At 31.7% G+C, this 24,913-nt stretch overlaps 4 protein-coding genes across 6 annotated transcripts; 3 read left to right on the top strand and 1 right to left on the bottom strand.

The window, feature by feature from the left end:
• LOC148614074 (putative inactive peptidyl-prolyl cis-trans isomerase-like 6) lies at window positions 1-20,312 on the bottom strand. 3 transcript variants are annotated; one of them, XM_088587901.1, is made up of 9 exons: window positions 20,294-20,312; window positions 10,041-10,136; window positions 8,693-8,881; window positions 6,466-6,528; window positions 5,876-6,026; window positions 4,980-5,003; window positions 2,814-2,870; window positions 2,341-2,476; window positions 1-958 (listed from the first exon to the last, which is right to left on the bottom strand). In XM_088587901.1, exons 2-9 carry the CDS (start codon window positions 10,083-10,085, stop codon window positions 841-843), a joined length of 783 nt encoding a protein of 260 aa, XP_088444027.1. In that variant the 5' UTR covers window positions 10,086-10,136; window positions 20,294-20,312; the 3' UTR covers window positions 1-840. The 3 variants fall into 3 exon arrangements, with proteins under 3 accessions (XP_088444027.1, XP_088444025.1, XP_088444026.1); XM_088587899.1 differs by lacking the exon at window positions 20,294-20,312 and adding an exon at window positions 12,006-12,134; XM_088587900.1 differs by lacking the exons at window positions 4,980-5,003; window positions 20,294-20,312 and adding an exon at window positions 12,006-12,134.
• On the top strand, window positions 12,434-13,341 carry LOC148614076 (dynein light chain Tctex-type protein 2B-like). Its single transcript, XM_088587902.1, has one exon. It carries the CDS (start codon window positions 12,578-12,580, stop codon window positions 13,136-13,138), a length of 561 nt encoding a protein of 186 aa, XP_088444028.1. The 5' UTR covers window positions 12,434-12,577; the 3' UTR covers window positions 13,139-13,341.
• Window positions 15,928-16,886, top strand: LOC148614075 (dynein light chain Tctex-type 5-A-like). The gene has a single exon (XM_088587898.1). The coding sequence runs from the start codon at window positions 16,176-16,178 to the stop codon at window positions 16,707-16,709; it is 534 nt and encodes a 177-aa protein (XP_088444024.1). The 5' UTR covers window positions 15,928-16,175; the 3' UTR covers window positions 16,710-16,886.
• Window positions 20,313-22,582: 2,270 nt separating the features above from the next.
• Window positions 22,583-23,080, top strand: LOC148614073 (dynein light chain Tctex-type 5-B-like). Its single transcript, XM_088590409.1, has one exon. The coding sequence runs from the start codon at window positions 22,583-22,585 to the stop codon at window positions 23,078-23,080; it is 498 nt and encodes a 165-aa protein (XP_088446535.1).
• Window positions 23,081-24,913: the final 1,833 nt, after the last annotated feature.

The following is a 24,913-nucleotide window of genomic DNA, read 5'->3' as shown; positions in this document are numbered from 1 at the left end:
TTGTATATAAAACATTTATTACTTGAACAATCTTCTCATTTCAATAATAAAATGTACAATAAACAAATCTGAAAAGATAACATGTACATACATTCTAAAGGTTTGAAAGGCAATTAGGCAACTGGGTACCTTATAATATCTTCAAAGATCACAAATTTCCTTGAAGTTAGAAGCAACACATTATCATACATGTGTTTGATATGTCTTATATGAATACTAATGTAAAATATATAGATTCATTTATCACAGCTCAGCGAATGTATAGATATAAAATTTCAGTGTGACAAAGGCATAACATATGTCATTAACAGTAGCATGCTTCACAAGCACTCGAGTCATTTTGTAAAATTGGGATGACAATTAAGGAAATCTATGTAAAACATTATTTAACCAAATAGTCAGTGAAAGAACAAAATCCAGTATCTTTCAGAGATCTTAAACATTGATTAGTTCAATTAACTATAAAATGTTCTTGGTGAGATTTTCACTGAGATTTCAACTATAACATATAAAATGCTGGCGCAGAAGTTTCTTTTCTGTAAACAGCAGTAATATAGCTAAGGCACCATTGAAATAAAATTATTATATATCATTGTAATTTCATGAAATGTTACCTAAATAAAAACTATAATGTAAATCAACCTGAAGTAAAATTGCCCAAAAGAGCAAATTTTGTTCCAATTAACGGCATATATAATGCATCAATTTTGCAAATTTGCATCTTAAAAAAAAACACTAACTTGCAAAATTTTGAAAAACCATGAAAAACTGGTAACCTGAAATAAAAGGGCCTTCATATTGATACATTCATTATCATAAATAAAATATTTAACATCGGATTCAGAATTCATATTTGCAAATTCCACAGTCTACAATTTTAACTTCCTTCATTGGTCTCTGATTCATTGTATCTTGCTCCTCTATCTTTGCTAGGGTTTTTGTTCCTTCTATTACTTGTCTGGAAGTAAAAAATAAAGTATGTTATGTGGAAGTATCTGTGCATCTAAGAATCATACAGAGTGGGTTTTTGGTCAAAAGATCAGATGTCTTGATTCTAGTATGTTTTAAGGAGAAATCAAGGGAACAAAGATTCAAGCGGCAATAAAAAATATATATTTCAAGGACAAGGACTAGACAGGGAAAGTAGACACACATAGCAAAAAAACAAAAAATAACCAAAATAACATGTACAAAGAAACAAAAGTAAATGAGTGACTTTGACTCCATCAAAACCTGGACAAGGTGTACCGGTAGGTTTAAGAATATTGTATTGTATTGAAATTAAGCATTTACTTCACGTAATATTTAATCTAAACAGCCAAATGTGCCACATATGATAATCATGTGGTGCTCAATTCATGATAATCACACATTATCTAACATATGATAATCATGTGGTGCTCAATTCATATGATAATCACACATTATCTAACATATGATAATCATATGATTCTCATATGTTAATTTTGGCTTGAAAACATATGGCAATCATATGTTTGTAAAAACATATGATTATCATATGATAATCCAATTATCAAATGTAAAGCAAATCTTATGATTATCATATGGTACTTGATTTATATGATAATCATATGATGCAAATCATATGATTCTCATGTGTAGCACATTTGCTTGTGTATAGTGACTGGAAAAAATCACTGTAATATCATTTTCCTTTCAAACTGGGGTGGCCTTGATTTTGCCAACACATTTGACTAGAAGGCTTCATAAAGAAAATAATTTTACACACCATAAATATTATGCCTTAAGCTACCTTTAACCATACCAATAAAAGACTTTTCAAATGATCTTTGTTTTCAGTGATTTTGTTACTTGTTTCCAAAAAAGCTCCCTCCTGATGGATGTGAGAAGAATATTGGTTCATGGGCAACAGAAAAATCTGGGGTAGACTGAATTTATGGGGAATTTTACATGATTTTAAATAGTTTTGCAAAGGGAAACAGCATAGAAAGCTACTTTAAAGGTAATAGATCCTCTATTTAAATGCTGAAGCTGGGCAAAAAATAAAGCCATTACTTTTTTTCTAACATTCTGTTAAAGTTCAAATTTTAACTTCTTTAAACATTCTTTTTTATTTAGTTGATATCACCCTCCATATTCAAACCATCTATATACCAGTTTTCAAATGAAAGATCCTTTTTAATACAGTAAAATCTGTCTAAACCAAACACTCAATAAACCAGACACTTTTTTAATCATTTTATATCTGTTTAAATTTGTTTTGAACCCGGATAAACTGAATATCTGTCTAAAGTGAACAAATTTTACAGTTAAAAAAAAGGAGTTTAACTTGGACAGGTTTCAATGCAGAACACTTACCCAAATGCAACATATTTAGTATCCATCCATTTAGCAGGTTGTAATGTGATGTAGAATTGTGAACCATTTGTATGACGGTCTTTATTGGCCATCCCTACAATGCCTCTCCTGCTGTGTGATATGGCAAAGTTTTCATCTAAAAATAAAAGGAATATATTAAAAAATATTTTTTTTACATGAGCAAAGTAAGTTGCTTTCAAAACTAAAATAAAAGTTAAATGGTACCACTAAGATCAAAATGGATATTTTTTTTATATATATTCATTTTGAAGTAGTACTGTAATTATAAGGTTATAATTTTGGTGCTAGCAAAAGGGATCATGCAAAAGTGGCTAATGATTTAAAATCCTGTCTAAAATCCTGTATAAAGCAATTTTTTTAAACAAAATATTTTGAAAATTAAAACAAACAACCAGCTCTATTATTTTCTATCACTGATATTTATATCAAATTTTGGAAACTGTGCATCTTACCTTCAAAAACAGTTCCATATATAGATTCCCCACCATTGCCTCGACTGTGATATATATCTGTAAATATATACCAATTACATTAGATAAAACTATAAACATCTACCAGTAATCATATTCCAAAATTCAAATTTTCTACATGCCACCATGAGGCATATTATTTTACAGTGTTTCAGAAGAAAAATTTGGGTAGAACATTCATACGAAAGTATGGTGAGCATTTCAGCTTATTATACAAAAATCCAAAAGATATCTTTTGGGTAATTGATTGTATTTTAACATCCCATGGCAATTATTTCATGCAATTTAGGACAAGACCATTCTATTGATCAAACAGACCTTGCTTTGTACTAGTTTCACATACTGAACCAGATTTTTAATGTGCCAGATCACAGAAGCAAAAGTCATCATGAATGTATCTTAACCCAATTGGACAAATTCTGATGAATCTGAAGGAGGTAGACCTAGGGTAAGAGACACAACTATTACAAATCATTTGAACATTTGTATTCAGCATTTAACATTAATCTTATGTAAACACCAAAGTAACTTGGATTGATTTCTTCTGTTTCCAAGGAAAGCTTGAAAGGCTTTGGTGAAATTGAATATAATACAAATATATCACTGATTCCTAGAGTTATGTCCCTTACCCTAGGTCTGTCTACCTCTTTAGTTGACCACTTGTCACTCTAACTCCTATCATAATTAATGAAGAAAAGATGACAACAAATTTTGAAGCCTTGGTAATGATCTGGCAATGAATCAAATCTATGCCTATGGCCTCCCAATCCAAGGTGAGCACACTATAACAAAGCCTGCACTGTGACATGTTATGGATGAAATGAAGACTATGCCTCTGTATTTCTCTTTGAATAGCATTTTAACATAAATTACGAAAAGAGACATACCATGACTGATACACCTCTCTTAATATTATATCATAATTAATATAACATTATTATTTTTTAAGATTACTTACAAATTATTTTTGGAGGTTGTTGGATATAACCTACCATTAAAAAAAAATTGGGAATATCTCTTTCGATAAAAAAATTGTGGGTTACCACTCAGAGTAGTTTACCACTATGTCAGACAGTGATCAGGCATGGTATGTCTCTTTTTATATATTGTAGATAAAACTATAAATCAGTACAGAATTTGATGACATTCAAAGATTCATGCTAAAAACTATGAATAGACTTTATTTCATGTATTCCAAAGTTTAAACAACAATTGATAATATTGAATAGCAGGTGTGAGTATGCCAATTTTTATTGACAAGGCAGCATGACTCAATATCCTGTTCATATATCAAGTACTTCCTTCCTTCATCAATGTAGATGTATTTCCTGATTTGTTCTGAGAGGAATTTTATATCAGTTCTATCATACAAAAACATGACATCAATGGAACATCAAACGATACCACACCATGTAATGGTCAAAATGGAGGATAGCAAAATTTTCAAAACAATATGTAGGTCTAAAAAAATTGTCTGAATATTTTTAGGATGCCACGTTTCATAAAATCAGTGTTCCATAAAATGACCCTGAAAGACTTTTGGATATGGTCTGTTCACATATCAATTTTGAAAATATATCATATTCCAGTATAATTTGGGATAGCCATCTATGATCAAACAAAGTTCCATAATGTTTGGGCTAACTATCTCTAAGAAAAGGGTTCCCAGACAAGTTCATGCACTTAAGTCATAAAAAAACCAATAATAATGAAATTAAGAAAAGGAATATAAACAATTATTTCCCATAAAACTAAATTTCCTGAACATAACAAACAATGGACCTAAAGCACATCATTCATCAATCCCCACTTTTGATGTTTAAAGTCTTATAACTCAGAAAAAAAGATAGGAAATCAAATAATACTCCCATAACTCATATATTTTCAAGTTAAATTCACTCAAAAAGCATATGTAGGTGTTAGCTGACAGCTGTGTTAGAAAGCATCATTAAAAATTATAGTAAAAATTTAATTTACATAGCATAACAATAACCCATTCAGTTATATTCAACTGTTCAACAAACATTCCCAACAAAAAACATAATCAAACATTCCCAACAAAAAAAACATAATCAAACATTCCCAACAAAAAATCATAATCAAACACACTTAATCAATTAAACATGAGACTCTGCAGCAAAACCTTACCTCCTTCAACTCTCAAGTGAATATCTATAACATTCAGAGATAATATCAGAGTAATGTCCCCTTGAACATGTAAGTAATTAAGAAACAGTCTAGTTACCATATATATAACTAAAACTTTTACACAAACTTTTAATTTTGGACATTCTTCAAGAATGAAAAAGAGCAGCAGTAGTATTTCAGATGGGAAATAAGAAAGTTTATTACATTGCAATATTTCATATAAAAAAAAACACCAGTCAATCAGTCAATCACTTTGAAATAAATGGTCAATGCATTTTGACTGATAAACTAGAACAATTTCATTACAAATATTTTATCACAATAGGAAAATTAAATTAAAACCATTTTTTTATTATAATGTGTAATAGGAGGCAACATACCATATTCAATAAAGTAAAGGCAGTGATTAATTTTTTGGGGAAAGACTTGCTATTGCAAGTTAAAAATAGATTTTGAAGGTAGAAATTATTTCCCCTTGCTAAAATTTGCTTGTGGTATTCTATATGTATTATAAATTCAGTTCAGAAATAACCCTAGAAACTTAGATTAACAAGTGTAAAATTTCAGTACTTGATAAATTTAGCTATTGGAAAAAATTCTTAAATTCAATCTGTGAGTAAAAGGATACATTAGGAAACTTGTCCTATACTACTGTAATTTCAGCTACCCATCTGTATAATATAAAATCTTTGGAACAACATTGATTCATGATCAATTTCTAAAACAACAAGGATTAAAGGTGCAAGATACAATGGAAGTGTGGGAAAAGAATGTGCAGGAAGAGATTGTGTTTTACTACTCCTATTTGATTATTACTACAGTGCAAAGTTAGCACTGCCACCATTATTTGTGATTTGAGATAAAACATTGTTTTTCTACCTTAGTATTATGATTACCTCCCCCTTGAATCCATCCATTTCTTACAATTCTATGCAGCATTGAATTTTTATAATGTAATGCATAATCAGTTTCTTTTGACTTCCCTAATTCACCAGTACAGAGGGCTTTGAAGTTTTCGCAGGTTTTAGGCACTGAATCTGTAAAGAGCTGAAACAAAATTAAATGCTCTTTAGATATAAAAGACATGCACATTTAATTTGTCATGGTACATCATCTTAAATAAAGACTCTGGTAATGGCAGATAATTTTGTCCTTCAAAGGTTCTTCATTTTACAGCAATAAATGGCTCAAGATCATTCTGTTGGAAGTGATGTATTTCTAAAATGACACATGCAGTAAGGAAGTGATTTTTTAAACTTTTAATGAGGACATACAGTTTGTTTTTTTTTTCAGAAGTACCATACATCAACAAAGTCAAATGCTATTTGAATACAACTAGCTTCGTCACTCATTGGCAAAGCCTAAAATCATATTATGTATATAGAAAGGAATCTATCTAATGACATCTGTAGGTCACCAAACAAAAATCACCATAAAAAAGTAATCATAAAAACAAAGTAAGAAAAGATAATATATATATAGCTACCTCTATAACAAGTCTGCCAGCGGGTTCATTTCCAATTGAGATATCCATATAAACATACTGATGCTAAAAATAAAACATGAAAAAAAGTGATTGTAGGTATGTAGTAAAACAAGGTAAACAATACATTTATACATTACTATTTCAAAATGGAGATTTTTCATCTACAAAAACTTATAATTTTTTCAGTTGAACTAGAAATGTATGTTTTATTTTTTTCTGATAAAAGCAGACATTTCAATTTGTAATATAAATATAAATTCTGTCACATAAAAAGCAAGCTATGAGAATGACTAGACATAGGACATTCAATAAAGTATATTTCATTAAAATAATTCATTCTACTTCTAATTTCTATTTGCAAAAGGGATTCTAACAAATCAAATCAATGATCTCTACTCTATAGTTACACAATAATGTATCCTCAATATTATAATGTAAGTTGATTTACTCACAGTTATTACAATACAATAATTGGTTTTGGTGCTTTAATCTCTTCAAATTTAAGTAGCACTCCAGCTAAGGATCATGCAAAATGTGATTCATGGGTAAAAAGCCTACATATTTTTATTTTTGATATTTTGTTTGAAATGTCATAGTAAACAGAAATTAACATGTGGTTTTCCATATAACCCATGCTCTTAGGAGATAAACATGGTAAAGAATGCACTGTAGATTTCAAAATTAAAGGAGATAACTCTGTAAATGGCGCTCAAATACCATAGAATCTACTGGATTTTCAATGTTGATTATCACCTAAGAGCAGAAAGATCAGAATGAATAATTACACATTTCATAGTATAAACCCATAAAACAACTTAATTACAAAAATAAAAATATGTAGCCTTTTTAGGGTGTATCACACTTTTCAGATTTTGCATGATTCTAACAAAGACAGCTACTTAATATCTGAATGCACTTCAAGATTTAGTATTAATCAAATGAACAATTGAGTTAAATTGCTTAATGATATAATTAAGAAATAATTTGTGGTGGGGGTAGATTTGTACTCATTTAAACATGGGTACGGCATTTATAATCAACTATTTAACACCAAGCGATGAGAATAAATGCAAATATAAATGCCAAGCCCATGTTAAAATGAGTACAAATCTACCCCAGGAAGGAATTATTTCTTATAATCAACTATTTAACACCAAGCGATGAGAATAAATGCAAATATAAATGCCAAGCCTATGTTAAAATGAGTACAAATCTACCCCAGGAAGGAATTATTTCTTTTCTAATATAACAAAACAGTAATTTTTGTGACAAAAATTTCCCTAGGCATAGCCAAAATAACTGCTGTTCCGTTTAATCTCCCCTGTATGGAAGTTGGATTAATTTGTATATTTATGTCATCGTATGTGTTAAATGTGTGTAATTATATAATTGATTTCAATTAGATAACCTCTCAGCCATTAATCATCACGTAAACGTTTTAAATGAGTGTTTTGTCTCGAAGCAACAGTGCACAGGTGCTAAAGGTGGGATTGTACTGACATATACTGTTTGACGGTATGAAGATGTCATATTAGAATAATTATTTTGTAATGTTCATAAAATTCAAATTCACAATTCTTTTCTGTCATAATGTATTTCACAAGCTGAGATTAATAATAAATATAAAACATGCGATTGCATATTTTCATAACTGAAAAGAAAATGAAAAACAAAAAGGCATTACATGTCACTAGACAAATTCTATATAAAATAATCATGTAGAGAAAAGTGTAATATGCTCACTTCTTAATTATAGTTTCTAGCAGAAGTACGATCAAGTAGAGAGCACATGTAATTAACCTGAGCCCTGAACTTTTTTAACCTGTGCCTTCTCAACACTTGTAATCAAAATTTAGAACTTTAATTAATTTAACCTAAACCACAGACAAACATTTAATTCATTTTTTTTAATCAGAACAGGATCAGATAACAAAAATTTTTTGATGAAATCTTATGACATAGATATAAACGGAATGACAGTACAAGGAAGAGTTAAACAGTGAGACCTGTCTAAACTGAATCTATTTTGGAGTGTAGGTATTGCTAAGTGTAGGAATGTGCATGGTTCATAAAGGTTCAACATGCATTGAAACTTGAAAATAAAAACATCAGAACATGTCTGGTTTTGACAGGTTTCCGGTTTATTTAGGGTTTGGTTTAGACCGGTTTCACTGTATAAAGAGAACCAGTTTTTTTTTTTCAAACTATGATTCTTAAAAACAATTACATTTTTAGAATTAAGATGTGATATATATGCTTCTTCTGTGAGGGTCTGGTAGAGTGGCAGCGGCCTAAATTCTTCAAAACCAAAATTATCTTCTGCCCACACAACAAAATTGTCTGGCCCTCCAATCAGCTGACCATTACTGAAACAGATGGCCTTCTCTTCAAAACACCAGGTGTCACCTCTTAACTCCTGAAAAAAAATCACAAATATTATCTTCAGTTTTTTATAGCAATCACTGAATGACTAAAAAATTATCTGTTCTATTTTGAACAAATAACAGCCTTTGATATATGTATACAATATCCACTTTACATGGAAGGAATCCAAACCTTTTTTTTTTACTTTCATGTCACAAAAATAGTTTCATGTTACTCTATTTTTAAAATTCATATTCTATTTTTTTCTGTGTTTCAATAACCTGTATTGTACAGCAATATATTTTCCATAAAGAAAGCATGGTAAAGTAAGCATGTAACATATATATATATTTTCCCTTTTTCCAATGTTTACAGAGTTTGTCTCTAGTGTTACAAGGAACAGTAAAATGTTTTCCTGTGTTTGAGGTGTACACTCTTCTTATTTTAATTTAGTGAGTATGGGAGCAAATGAAACTCAATTTCCTTCCTATTGTTAGGGCCCTTTAGAGCTTACTTACGGTAGTAGACCTAAGGTAAGGGACACAACCCTTTCAAATCATTGGAATGTTTGAATTCTGCATTTTACATCAATCTCATGTAAGCATCAAAGAAACTTGGATTGATTTCATTCTGTCTAAATTGAAAGCTTGATAGGCTTTGGTGATCTTGAATATGATTCAAACATATCATTGATTTCAAGAGTTATGTCCCTTACACCAGGTCTACCTCCTTAAAGATGTGCTTAAGTTTGTTGAACACCTTTTGGTAATCTCCGAATGTATTTACTACCGGTATATGGATTAAGGTTATTTACTGCATTTGTAGCATTTCACCATATCCGTTTTTTTTTCATATTGCACACAGTCAATAAACAAGTACCATCAAAATTATAATGATATTAGCCACAAAAACACATCTTAACTAAGCTTGTAGCATCTGTTATACAATAAAAGTGTAATTGCATGAATATTGGGAAATATTATCAATCACAAACTCATGCAATATAAAATTCTTCACTGGACAATATTTTTAAATACTCATGCAATAATCCTATAATACGGCATTACATATGGTGCATTATAATAGAGCTAAATGTTTTTTTTCAAAACTAAGGTACATGTGATAAAGTTTTAGTAGTCTTTTATTACAGAGTTTCATCAATTTAGAGACTGAATTATCATACTGAATCATGCAGACATTTATGTACTTACTTTACGTTTTGCATCAATAAACAAATCCCATTCGAACTCCAGCATTCCATTGATAACAGGGTCTGGAAAATTTGTTGAGTTTCTCTTCCATAAATCCTGAAATAAAATTCATAAAATTAACTATGTACTTGTGTAAAGAAGGATAACCCAAAAGAAATATAAGCATGATTTAAATTAATCTAGATCATTGGCCTTTTCAGTGCATTTTCGTAACAATACATACATGTATCTGACTAACAGGCAATGGCCATATTGTATATGTATCTACATAAATAACTAAATCTCATTTGAGATCATTAAACCCCAAAAGAGTTTTACTCTAATTTAATAGTATCCATGTAAACATGCATAAAAATGAGTTCTTTATTTTCAAAGTCTTACTAATTAGTCTTAATCAACTCTTAAACACAGGAGGCTGACATTTTTTCCCAGCATGCATCATGATTATGATGTATCGGTGGCACTAATCTATCATGTAATGCTTTATCATAATATGTGGTCACACAAGAAACAAAATTTGAGTGAAGTAAAAAATTTAATTCAAAACAAATGTGTTATGAAAAATATCAGAACTTGAATTATTTTTTTTAAATCAACATTAAGAATAAAAAAAATAAAAACTGAGAATTGAAAATAGTTTTTAAAAATCCAATTTCATTTGAGACAGCACAGTAGGTCATCACACAAAAGTAGATGTACATGTAAATAATACTACACTTATTTATGACAAAAACAAAAAAAAAGAGAAAAAAATGGTAAATGGAAACAAAGTTTAATTTTCTCTTTCTTTGCTTAGCACCAAATTTCAAATTCAAGAATATTTACTACCTTAATTTGTAAAAAAAAGTCTTTCAAAATCTTTTTTTTTTAATAACTTTCGATTCTTTCAATTCAGTTGAATAGTCTCTAAAATTAAGAGAAACATATCTATATATACTGCATGATTGAGTCAAATATAATAAAATCAGCAGTGTCTATGGATTTGAATTAAAAAGAATAAATACATGCCCTTTTTTGTTCCACTATTATCTTGTGTACATTCAATTTAACAGAAATATAAACTTCACTTCCATGTAAAATAAATTTCCACAACCACTTTTATCATTTTTAATTGTGACAAACTGTACATTCTTCACAGTTTAAGAATTATTTACCTAATACTACATCAGATAAAGTGTCACATTTACATCATAATTAGTGCTGCCATCTGGTGTAAAGATGGATAACCCCTATAAACATACATTTAGAGCAAATATCCACTCTAATTAAATAATTAAGAAATGAACTTCAGATTCTTCTTGTATTATCTAAAGATATTAATATCAATATATCAATATTATGCACATGTTGAAAAGGGTTCTAGCTATTCCTCTTAACTAAAAAGAAAGGTTTAATTCAGTTTCATTTCAAATATTTGAAAAGAAGAGGCTTTCCTTTAGGGTTTTGTTCATTGAATAACGAAAATGACCTTTCTAAGTTTCATAATCAAAACTATAAAGATACAATTGGATGTGCATCAGACCACTTACATTCATGTTCCTCACACAACCAAAGTTGTAATTCGGAATATTATGAGATGCATTAAAGACATCAAATATTCGACTCTAAAAATTTCATTGCCTGGGCATCATAGCTTCCCCCATATTTATTGCTACAATATGATTGAATATTACTTGTCCCCTTTGAATCAAATGGTTTGTCAATATTTATATTGTACAGACATACAAGTATCGCCTAATTCCCCATTCTCATAAAAACGCAAGGTGCATCCGTCTATATCATATTCCATCGTGTACAAAGAATCTTAAATTGAGCAAAGTGGGCAAATTCTTACAATGGTTATCACATTTTTCTCGACGATTTATAGTGGTTTTTTTTTTTTTCAGTATAGACTGTGGGTTTGATCACATCTATAATGAAAGAATCACAATTTCAAGTATAAATAAAAAGAAACACTGAATATACCTCTGCACAATAACGCGCACGTTGGAAGTTAACATCGTTAATCAGACCAAAAATTTCTATTTTCTGTGGTCCCATGCCCGCCATGTTGATGTTTTCCTTAGCGATATAGACTTCCGGTTTAATGAAAAGATAACTCAATTTTCCCGCCATTAAAAAATTTTTCTATTGTTTTTTATTTAATTTTAATCGCTTTACATTGTTTTACGTTATAAGACATATCTAAACATAGATTACTTACCCACATTGTTTTTCATCTTAAAAGTGCTAGGGTGTAAGTTTCAAATACAATCAAGGTCTTTATAATCAAAAGTTTAAAAAACAAAAACGTTAGATTATATTACCTGACGCCAGTACAATTCATGTCAATTCCGTCGGATCACTAACTCTAGCTTTCGAAACAATAAACAGCACCGTGGGTTTAATTGATTGTTTGGTTTCTATATCATCTTTCACTTTAAGTACACAGCAAAATTAAATCGATCACTTAGGTTCGAAAGCTCTAAATTCTTCCCTAACATGCACGGAAATTGTATCTAAGTTCACAGTTTAAGAAAGACTTTCATTTTGAAATAATGGCCCATAAAATACATGATCTTAAAATGGATTTAGGTTTTGACAAAAGAGCTTCAAGTTCCAGGAATGAAAGTCGGAAGAAGTCTCTTTTTAAAGTGGCAAAGACAAAAGGATCTGGAAACAAGTTAATACTCGGTAAAGAACGCTCTTTGTCTTCAGATGTAGAAAGCATTGACATGAAGGGCAGCCAAAAGAAAACCAGATTTGAGAATACATATAGGTTGGAACCAAACGACGACGAAATATTTTCGTGTTCAAAGATGAAGGAAGCAATGGATCAAATCCTGAAAGATGAGATCGGGAAAGAAGTGTATGATTCAATAACTTGTAATAACATGGCAAATACTATTTCGAGTAGGATAAAAGACAATGCTAAATTGTTTCCATGGAAACGATACAGGTTTGTTGTAAATGTTATTATAGGACAAAATTCTAACGCTTCAATAAAAGTTGGCAGTAGGTGTATCTGGGACGATCGACGGGACAGTTTCGTGACGTCAGTTTATGAAAACAGCACGATATTCGCCGTTGCAACTTGTTTTGCTGTGTATTTGGATTAAATTGTGACAGGAGATTCAAACTTAAATTCATAGAAATGATTGCAAAGTACCAAGATTGAGTTTAACCGTAGTAGTGTATAAAAGCCTGAAATGTTCGTGACACCGCACATGGGTTACCCAGTAAATTTGTTTCAATTAAATGTGTTCGCTTTTATTTGCTAAAACAATTGTTGAAGAATTATTAAATAAAAAAGTGGATATTGTTTTCTCATTGATTTTTCTCTTAAATTGTCTTTCGAGCTGCTCAAAATTCAGTTGTGAATCCCAAAATTTTACAAGTGACTTTAAAATGGCTTTGACACGCGTCAACAAAGAACCAAAGTAACAGAAGTATGCCGGTACTGTTGCCTATACATGTCTAAAGCAGTAAAAGTAGAAAACAGTTTTTTTTTCGTTTTGTTAATTTCGCCTTCACATATACTTATATTTCTGGCTAATGAACGCAATATTTAATATCTGGCTAGTCCATGCACAATTCATGACTGTAGCAATGGATTTATTGTGTTGAACCATGGTAAAATGAGAACATGTAAATCATCTATTTCTTAAATTCAACACAATCTTTCCGGTTTAAGGGTGAACTTTTATTAGATAAATGCTAAGAAGCTTGATAATGTCATTTGATAAATATGTAATTAACATAGGAAAAACTTCTATGATCTTTATTGTGTCCCTTTTTTTTTTTTTTTTTTTTTTGCTGATCTAGGCTGTTTATCGATCCATCCTTGTGTATACCGAAATCTGTTGCTTTTAAACCAGACAGCAAAGTCGAATACTGTTTCTGAAAATATCACAATGTTGAACAAAAAATAAAGGGACCTAGATTGACAGGGCACAAATCTAAATACAAGTAAACCCTGGATTCTCTCTTCTAATGGCCATTTTATAGGGGAAACACTTTCCAGTGCACTCGTGTGCGAATGGTGGTATAATGTAATGCGAAAGAAAGAAACGATTGATTGGAATTTTCATTCTTCAAATGTGAGATTAGGCGAGAAATGACAAACATACAAAAATAATACTTTTATTTCTCTATTGACATATTGACGAATCTACTTCAAATTTGTGTTTAAAATGTAATATCGTTATTCGTGCCCTAAGTCACCTAAGTTTCTGTCAATATATAACTAAACATCAAATTTTCATTTCTATTGTTTAAATGCACTGCATGGTTTCTGAAATTTTAGAGCTAGATTTCCATTTGTCATTAGTGCAACAATAATAACACCATTATGCCAACAAAAGCTTTGTAAGGCAATTAAGATCACAAACCACACTAAAGTTGGTATCATGCACGTGGTATCATATCAAATGGAGCCCCACACATTGCATTGATGAATTCATAAGGTGCCGCTTCGTATGCATACGTTTGTTTTCACATGTAATTATGAAATACGAAAAAAAGGTACGTTTAGGACCAAAATGCATGTAGAAATATGGTAACATGCGTATAAAACGCATAAAATTAGCTCAGAATAGTGTTTGTTTCTAAAATCATATGATAAACATGTTACATGTATGTGTTCCTAAATTCCACAGGCCAATGGGACCAGAAATTTTTTATCACAAAAAATGTAATTAAATCATAAATGTTTCCATATTTGAGTTATTATGTGTGTTCTCAGACATGTCCGCTTGCTATTTAATGCTGTTTATACTATGCCCAGTTTTTCGTCTGTCTCCCCGCTTAGCATTGTAAAAACAACATTCAATAGCAAGCGGACATGGTACACAATTTGCATGCACGATTTTTTTCACGAGTAAACGTTCAGTTCTTATCATATGTTTTGATACCGTATGAAAATTATACAAAATGTAACAATTTTCTCGTTTACAACGCATTCATACATTTACATAAACTGTATATGATTTTTTTTCAAACGGATGCTAACATTCGTAGGACAGACGCAACTAAAGAGAATTACAAAAATATGAACATTTTGGTGTAACAGAAATTAAGTCTGGACGCACGCCTTAATTATTCAGTTTTGAGTCAACCAAGAGTTTTCTCTATCTGGAAATATTGGATCCGTGACACTCAGTGGGCGACCAAAGGTTGGACTCCATTTTTGGTGGAAAATATTGATAACTTGTCCAAAATTTTGGCAAAAATGAGCATATGACGGCCTGAACCCTGACTACCACTTATGAATTTCTAGATCGAACCCTCCCCACTTTTATAAATTTCTCTGGATTCTTTCTTAGACGCCTTTTTTCTTTTATTTTACTATTTTTGTACGAAGTAAAAAAGAGGAAAACGTAGTATTACATCCAAAATCAATACAAACAACCCTGTTGCACAGCATAAACTTAGCTTTACTTAAAGCATCAATGTTAATCCATTAAAGTCACTGATTGACCACCTTAGTTGAGAGTTTCATTACAGAAAGTCAGGTAATGGTTCTAATGATGCTGTGTTGATCAAGTCAATGAAGATTTAGGTCTAGAAACTTGACATTCGAATCGATTTTATAGCCAGATTACAATCTACAGAATATAAAACTGTCATTCATACTTGATTATCCATTTATAGATTCCAAATAAACAAAATTCTGAAATGAAAATTGTTAGTTTTGTTTGCATTACTTGGAGATAATTATCTTTTGTAGTCGAACCTTTGTCTGACGCAAGCAGTAAAAAATCCATAAAGCAGATTTTAGTAACCATACGCACTTTTCAATCATTGTTTTCCCAAGTTTTTTTAAATAAGATTTTATTAAAAAGAACAATTGGTAAAATAGAACAATGTTTGGTTTGAAACCATGTTGATATAATTAGGCCTGTCATTCATAAAATATGCCTAGTACCTCTAGCTGATCACGAACTACGGCTCAAATCGATGTTTTTCTGTTAGTTTTTCCAAGCCAGGATTACCCGGTACGAATCTTTATAAAACTGATAGGTTTAACTAAGGTACGGTGAATGGCAGAATTTAATCAATGCATGACATACTTGAAGATAAAATTATCTAATTGTTGAAGTTTATTTGAATTCCTTCATAAATACGATATTGACCACTTTTGAGTAGTGAATAAATATGGCAACGGATACAAGACGAAGACGTCATCACGGACAGGGACATTCTGGACAGACTCTCACTGTCCCTGGAAGGACCGCTAAAATTGGTCATGCTTTCAGAGATCACAAAGGCGCAGATAGTAAATCGGAAAGTTCTGACCATGACAGAGGGAAATATTTTCATGAACAAGTGAAACTGGAAAACACTTATCAACTAGATCCATGTGATGATTATAAATTCTCTAGTAAACAAATGGAAAGGGCAATGAAGGAAATATTAGACAAACAACTATCAGAGACGGACTACAGTGAGAAAATGTGCCCGACACTTGCCGCAACGTTGTCGTCAACAATCAAAGAAAGAGCTAAAGCGTTCCCATGGAAACGATACAGATATGTTGTGCAAGTAGTTGTTGGACAGAATTCACAACAAGCAGTGCAGATTGGAAGTAGATGCATTTGGGATGAGAAAAATGACAATTTTGCATGTGCCTCTTTCAAAAGTAAGACTGTATTCGCTGTTGCAGCATGTTATGGTGTATATCTAGAATAAAGGGAAAATTAGTTGTTAATACTTGCCGTAACAAGACGATTACTACGGCAGAATTTCTGGAAAATTTCTTATGTCTTTAAATTTTATCCATGGAGAAACATTGACAATAGTGTAGTTGTTTGCACAGGATAAAGGTAAAATTTGCATTGTATTAAAATTAAATTTGGCTATCAGTTATTGGTCTTAAATTTGTTGTCTTTGATATAGTGCTGACGTAGAATATTAGATGACGCGTCAATTGTTTACAATAATGATTCACTTAAAACTTGGTATTATAGGTAAATTTTAGCTTTGAAATTGGATTGTTGTGTGGAGTGTTTACAGTTATCTTGTCCCGACTACATGTCAGATTTTTTCTGGCTTCGTATCTTCATATTTCAATAGGCTTGTGATAATAACTTGCCGAATTTATTCAGAAATATGAGTCGAAAATTCCAAAGGCACGAAAGTTAAAAACCCCTATAATGTTGACAGTGTTTTATTTAACATGAATGACAATACATTTTATCGCTTGTTGATTGTAGAAAATAAATAAAACTAAAATTTTCCATTTCAATTTAAATTGTTATGATAAAACATGTCTCTTGTTAAAATATGGCATTGAAATGTTCGTAAAAACATGAATATGTGCTTTCATTTAACGATCATTTACGTGTTTCGCTAATCCAATTTTGATAACAAGAAAAAATAGATGAGGTATAACTTCAAAGAACGAACCGAAAACCAGTTAAACGTATCAATCCATTGATGGCACACAAGAGGAAGTGGTAGCTAGGCACGCAGACAAAAAAAAATTAGTTTTGTAGCCAAGTTGAGGACAAAAAAGGAAAAAGAGTGTTCCTTAAGACCTCAATTCAAAATGTCACTTTGTCAATTTAATCAAATTAATTCGTTTATTTGAAACACAAAAGTACTGAATTTAATATCACCGTGTAAATGACAGTTCTATTTTATGATGAAAGGGTAAGTTAAATATCAAATGCACTCTAAATTGAATGAATATTTTACTCATATATAAATTATAAATACTGGCAATTAATATTGCATTGTTAGCCATGGTGACCAAGGACAACCGACGGTGAACACAAAAGTTTAATGAATCTACTGGAGGGAAATAGTATTGTCATTGTCGAGTGTTTTAACTGCATTATACCTTTGTTTTTTCTTTGATCAAATCTTTATAAATTTATACAATTATACCTTGCAATATACTTGACTGAAAACTGAACTTTAAATGGTGTATAATAGCTTTAAGTACCTTTTGTTTAGAAAACAAAGGTAATAAGAATTGGATTGAAATTGAGCACACATTTTTCGACAAATAATTATATTTTTTTAACATTTGGTCTATAGTGTTTGTATGTCTCGTTCTAGTTTCATTTTCCTCGCTGTCTGATGTTGGTCTGTATAATTGAAAGTGTACAATAACTTTGTCATTTTTAATATTATTATTATTTTTTTATTTTATTTTATTTGTTTATGATTGTTGATTGATCTATTTTGTCGTTTTCGCATTGCAATTCCGAACGCTTCATAAAAGAGTCGTACTTTGCTCAATGGTCTTTAATAGACAGAAAGTAAATGCACTCCACCCTCATGTAGCCCCTGTACCCCCTGAACGTCTTTCATATATCAAAATGGATTCCTGAAAAGTTATGTTTCGTCAAATTTATTCTTATAAACTTGTAAACTTAATCATGTATCATTAAAATAACAAGTTCTTGAAAGATGCACGGAAGCCTTTGTAAGCTTGCTTTCAATTTATTATATTGATATTGACTAATAAATGCATACATAGGCAAACATATTGCTTATTTCTAATACTTTACTCAAAATTCCAATCGCTGTATGTCCACAATGAAAGGGCAGCTTTGAATATCCTGGGAACAGAACTATCTACCATTATATAATGAGTGTTATAACATATGTGTTTTAGCCATGTAAAATTAATAGATTTTGAGAAAGCGTGTAGTTGCTATGCAAATCTACCACATTGTAGGTAGGTGTTTTTGATAGATTTGATAAAACATAAAATAACGAAGTGTAAAGTTACAAGTAGACACGCCATGCCACGTAGCTCAGGTCTTTGCAATACATCAATACATTATTCTTTGCTTTGGGTCGCTACATACGAAACGTAATCAGGACATCAACAATAAATGGTAAAAAAAAGAACTAAACAAGAGAAACAAAAGACAACGAAATGGACCCTGTGTATTTTTATACAAGGAGAATGGATATGGTGAATATGTCAGACACCAACCCCACCGGCATGAAACATGTCAGCTTAAGGCCACCCATTGGTCTTCAATAAAAGACGAGGAAATTCTCACACCACTGGGCAGGCTGCAGCTGGTCCCAAAACAACATTATACAGTTACAACGAATTACAAACGGATCATAAATAGGCTTTTACATTTTAAGATGAATGGTCTACATAGGGCATATAACGGGCAGTAATCGCCTCTCTTATGATCAAAAATGTTGGTTGGATATATAAGATCACTGAAGCGGATCGCCTCTGAGGCCAGTCAATTCTTTTAAAAAAAAACTGATCTATGTTAAAATCAATTGATGCAACATCGTTTCTGTATACTCTATTATTCTCCCGCTAATATTCACAAAAAAAACAGTAATTTCCTTATAGACTAGCCATAAATAGAGGTTTTTTAATTACCTTACTGCGCTTTTGGGTCTTCCACGATGGGTGTTAAGTGATAAAAAAAAAACAACGGATCTTTTTGGCGGGACCCATCTTTAGGGATACCTGACTGAAAAACTCGATCAAAGTATGTCAGGTGCACTGTAATAGCGGCTAGGCTACTCTGTAACTATGTTAAGGTTCTGGACTACTGTCGAGCGATTTTTGAGGGACGCCAAGTACCTACATTTGTATAAGACAAATATACGTGTATACATTCAGACTAACCGAGACATTAGGATTGATCACGTTACTGCAATTAGTTTGATTGAAATAACATCAATAATTTACAAAAAATCTGGATGAATAGAGTTATACAAACTTTTTCTCTCTTTTACAGCTAGAGTCAATTAAATTTGATTAAAATTCATGTAAAATGATACTGCGTATGATACACAACAGTTTAAAATCCAACAAAATTTGAATTTATCAAATTTATGCAAACATACTCTTGTCACCAGATTATTGATTTTCCCAAAATAAATATTAAAAAAACAATATGTTATAGAAATAGCATCATATCAATAGAGGCAGCCGCCCACTGAATATCAAGATTTACGTGTTATCAGTTACATGTGCATCAACGTTAACATCCACTCAGGCCTAGGCGTATTCATCCCCGTCATACTAACAAGCGAGAGAAATGACCGGGAACAGATCGATAATGTATGTTAAGTATTGTTGCTTGACCGTGAACGGTGGAAGTTTTGCTGAAATTGTCGAAAAAGTAAAATAAAAATTGTTCACGGTCCTCAACTTCCTCCGTTAACATCATTCCTCTCGGTTGAAAGTGTGACGAAAGATTTTTTTTGTGTCTATCTTAATTTTTGTTTTGTCCAAGTCCCGAATTCAGATTACCTACAAGGGCCTTGAATCTACGTACCTTTCAATAAGGAAGGCTATCGCATAAGATTTAGTTGTGTATATGACTAACTCATCTCGAGAACACTTCATAAAGAGATAACGGTGTTTTATTGTTTGTTTTTCTCGTCTTTATTCTATATGTATTGCTACTTGTACTGATAATTTGTTTAGTGCGTGTTTCGAAGGATTTGTCAATTTGGTATTTCATATAAATTATCAGACCATAAGTGTAAATTAGCTTACAAGGTTATTCAAAGTCTACAATTTATGTAGACTTGATCCGTAATTTTTCGACGACCAAGTCTAATAATGGAGTACAAACATGAAATTTCGAAATGTACCGCCTCTTTAAAATATACTTTTTTTTCAATTTTCTTCGCTTACAATACTTTACCATGGATACTCTTTTGCTTTATAATTACTGTATTTCACTCTCGATTTAGAAAAAAAAATCTAGAAAAGTAGCAGTCTTCATAAAAATCAGACAGAAGGTGATTCATGCATGTCAAAAACTCACAGAAGTCCGTTTTATTTCTTGCTCAGAAACCATTATAGTTCACATAACCAGTCTTAGTTTTTCATTTCGGGGTTGCGCTTTTGAGATAAAATTTATATAGATTGTGCATGAAATTATCACTTTGCAAAAGTTATCGTTCTTGATTAGGTTTGATTTGGATGATTTTAGTGGGAGGTTAAAGTGTAGTTTTCTACAAAGTACAAACCTATATACAGGACTATTGTCATAAAAAAATTTAGCATATGTAGACCAAAAAAGCATCGTATGCTCCATGGATTTTTCTACACCACGAATCACCTTACCATAGACAGTGCCTGAATTTTATATGGACTGATACTTAATAAGTAAAAAGAATGAGGACTTCTCTTGTATTTGAATCATTTATAAAACCTTAATTGCCAGGTTAAAGTACAATGTAGCTTAACATTTGGACTGGTATAATGATTTCCTTTATTCTATTAAATCATAGAATTTTTAACCCAGTCAATTTGTAGTCTGTTGAAAGGTACTGGCCGTTACTATTTTAAGGACTTTCCTTTCCCACATTTTGAACATTTTTTATTACCGATTTTTGTCAGATTTATTTGTACTCAAGCAAAATGTTGTCACTATTATTGCATTAGTGTGTGTGTGTGTGTGTGTGTGTGTGTGTGTGTGTGTGTGTGTGTTATCTAGTCCGAATTTCCTCGTCGCCTAGATATAGCTGAAATATTGCTGTTCGGGCGTTAAATCCCAACAATTAATCAATCAATCAATCAATCAATCCGAATTTCATCTTACCCGTCAACCCTTCTCTTTTTTTCCAGATTAGATATTGACATATCGAGATGGGATCAGGACGAAATGCATCAAGCGTTTGAAATGTAGTACTCTATACATCGTTCTGACCCACTGGGGCTTGCACCTACTATTAAATATGTCGCCCGACTGGTATATGAAAATGGAATGTCATGTTCATATTCTAGCCGGGCCGTATATTTGAGAGTGAGAGCAAATCCCAGTGATTAAAAGTGTTTCATATAATACAAAACAACAACAGAAGGATTATTGCATTTTATTTGTATGGGAACATCATAAGCAAACTGGTAATAAATGTAGACAGCTACTAACAGTTTCGAAAATAGCCTATACGAGTATATTTAATGATACTCGAAGCAAGTAACGATTCTTGCAACGAACTGTTGAACAACATAGTTACCCTCAGTTACCTTACGTAGCCAACCATTTCAGTGATATTCCCTGCATCGACATCAGCTCACTGTGCAAACATTTGGTTAACCAATGCATGACAACAACTTAGAAACATGGTACACCTTATCTTTTGCGTTAAAACTTTTTTTCTAAAACATTTTAGAAGGAATTACCATTTTTAGTACTAGAACACTATTTTTGGTGAAGTAAGTTGCGAAAAGAAAGATAATAATGATAAATTTACTTTGTGAAATGGTTAGTGATAGTGTCAATTTTAAATGACCTTTCTCTTTCATATTTAATGTTGGGACAATAAGCAGTTCGGCTAAATATTAATTTAGCGATATTCGATCTACTGAACGGTTTTGTTTTCTTTCGTTGACTTTCAAAAGTTGTTATGCATACATCAATCCGGGACAGTGAAAATTTGAAAGTGTAACGAATTGGAAGAGTGCTTCCGTCAGAATGTAATTTGTGCTTTCTCATTAGAACCTTCAAGATATCACAATCTTAGAATTGCTTGGTTTTAAAGAAAGATTCTGATTAAATTCACATCTAACTGTTGTCTAGCTTTACTCTAAACGTTTTGGAAATTCAGAAATGGATAGACCTTATATGTCAAGACCTGGGCGGGGCAGTGTGATGCGACAGGCAATGAAGAGCAATACACCGTCATGTAGGCAGCGAGATGAGGATAGCAACAGTAGATCAGAAACAACAGACGAACAGAAAAACAGATATGAAAACACATACAAAATGGAACCAGACAATTTGCCGTCAGTAAATTTTGTTCAAAACACAATGCAGCAAGCTATTAAGGAATTAATTGCAGGAGAAAACGACGATTTTCTTGAGGCTGAAGGACGAGGGCATGTATGTACGAAACTATCAGACGACATCCGACAAAGGATTAAATCCGCTTATTCTCACACGCGGTACAAATTCATTGTTCATGTGACTATAGTTCAAAACTTTTCTACTTTTCAAATTGGAAGCCGTTGTCTATGGAATGATACAACAGATACTCATATGACCGTATCTATACCTTTTGGTGACAGCCATATTGTTACTACATGTTTTGCCGTTTATTTTGAGTAATACAATAGAGTTTCTACAGAGTAAAGCCTGACTTTTGTCGTGTCTCACAGATTCAATTAACTAACTTAAAATTATTTAAAAAACATTGCTTAATTGAATTGGTCGCATAGACAGCAAGGAATTCATCTATAATGTAGCAATTTACTACAGTTACTTAATTGGATATAACAGTTCTACATACGTGTGAGAATTGTATCTGTCTATCAAGACAATTTATTTGATCCAAAGATACTTCTATAAGGAGGTAGCCCTAGGGTAAGGTACATGACTCTTTAAATCAGTGACATGTTTGTATCATGTACAATTTCAGCAAAGCCTTTCAAGCTTTCACTGGAAACAGAATGAAATCAATCCAAGTTACTTTGATGCTTACATGAGATTAATATAAAGAACCTGAATTCAAAAGTTCCAATGAGTTGCAAGAGTTGTGTCCCTTACCCTAGGTCTACCTCTTTAATTTGTCCTGTAAGAATTTGACTGACCTTATAGAATAAATCCGAATTTCCTCTGGCCCTTCTTTATTTGGATATTGGTTAGTCGGACTGTTGTAGTGCCACAGTCTGAGGAAATCCGGGCTATCAAAAAATGCATTTTGTTCCAAAAGAAGTTATATTGTTCATATATTGCTCGTACAATGGTTCGAATTGTTCACATTGCATCAAAAAAATATGGTGTTGCTACATTGTATTAGATTGCATTCACACGATAAACTAAACATGTAATGCATGATCAAACTAGTTGGTAATGACAGAAAATCAGAATCCAGTGATCCGTATGATGACAAGGAAAGAGATAACTATTTTGTTTAAAGGTACAATTTAAGATAAGAATCGTGCAGAAGTTGATAAGTTCATATTTTGTGTCAACTTTCTAAGTCGAATAAGTGCATCCAATGTCTTAATAATTTATTCTTTGAGAAAATAGAAAACTATTGAGGAAAGTCGGGAAAGACGAGGCAAATATGACAGGCCATATTGTGATTTGAATTATAAAACTGGCGTGAGACCTTTTCTATAGTTACAAATGTATCAATCAAATTGTCTTGGAAAATTTCACTTGAGTGTAACTTTCTTAGAAGACTTTAGTTTGTCATATTAACAGTTAACGAAACTATTACTTTTCTCTCTGCATGTAATAGAGAGAGGACAACATGACATCAATGACATCTCGTGGAAACAATATTAAAACTCGATGCAAATTTCTTCCAAGAGATAGAGTACATTCTACAGAATGTTACTTATAGAAACAAATTTGATGTACATGTAACAGGTCTTAGTGGAACATACATATATATTTTTTGGGAAAGATACAAGTCACTGCAAAACAAGAAAAACATGCTTAGAGAACACCAAAATTAAATGCTTAAAACAGAGATCTTAAGCAACGGTCTGATTGATGGGCAATAACCAAAAAAAAAAATTAAAACAAAAAACCCACTGCATTGCTAAATCGACTATAGGCTAAAAACCACTAATTCCACTTCCCATAGGCTTCTATGCTAATTTCACAATATTCAATGGCTTCTCTGGACTTTACCTTAACTTTAACCTGCAGATGACTATATATCAGCATGATTCTACATATGTCAGCTCACAATCCTCAGAATGGCATGTGGGGTTAGCAGACTTGCAGTGCAGTACTGGTCACCGGAAGTGAAGGGTCTATAAATAGCATGGGAAATCCCAGTGTTTTCACAAGATAGGGGTATATTTAAAAATCATTATGGAGATTAGGCCTCACATCACAAGAAGCAAAATGCACCTATAACATGTACAGAAATGTTTTTCCTTTCAGAAACTGTTTAATTTTTTTAAATAAGATGAGAACTTTTTT

The sequence above is a fragment of the Perna viridis genome, chromosome 6 (assembly GCF_037379345.1).
Source record: "Perna viridis isolate PV_CMFRI_1.1 ecotype Kerala chromosome 6, ASM3737934v1, whole genome shotgun sequence".
Classification (NCBI taxonomy): Eukaryota; Metazoa; Mollusca; class Bivalvia; order Mytilida; family Mytilidae; genus Perna; species Perna viridis.
The sequence above is the reverse complement of the archived record's forward strand: the minus strand, read 5'-3'. Positions and strand labels throughout refer to the sequence as shown.

Coding starts and splice junctions, on each gene's coding strand:
- LOC148614074 (XM_088587899.1), bottom strand. CDS start 12,089: ATGGCGGGCATGGGACCACAGAAAATAGAAATTTTTGGTCTGATTAAC. Junction 10,137..12,005: donor GTGCGCGTTATTGTGCAGAG/GTATATTCAGTG, acceptor ATTTTATTTCAG/GATTTATGGAAGAGAAACTC. Junction 2,477..2,813: donor ATATGGAACTGTTTTTGAAG/GTAAGATGCACA, acceptor TTTTATTTTTAG/ATGAAAACTTTGCCATATCA.
- LOC148614076 (XM_088587902.1), top strand. CDS start 12,578: ATGGCCCATAAAATACATGATCTTAAAATGGATTTAGGTTTTGACAAA.
- LOC148614075 (XM_088587898.1), top strand. CDS start 16,176: ATGGCAACGGATACAAGACGAAGACGTCATCACGGACAGGGACATTCT.
- LOC148614073 (XM_088590409.1), top strand. CDS start 22,583: ATGGATAGACCTTATATGTCAAGACCTGGGCGGGGCAGTGTGATGCGA.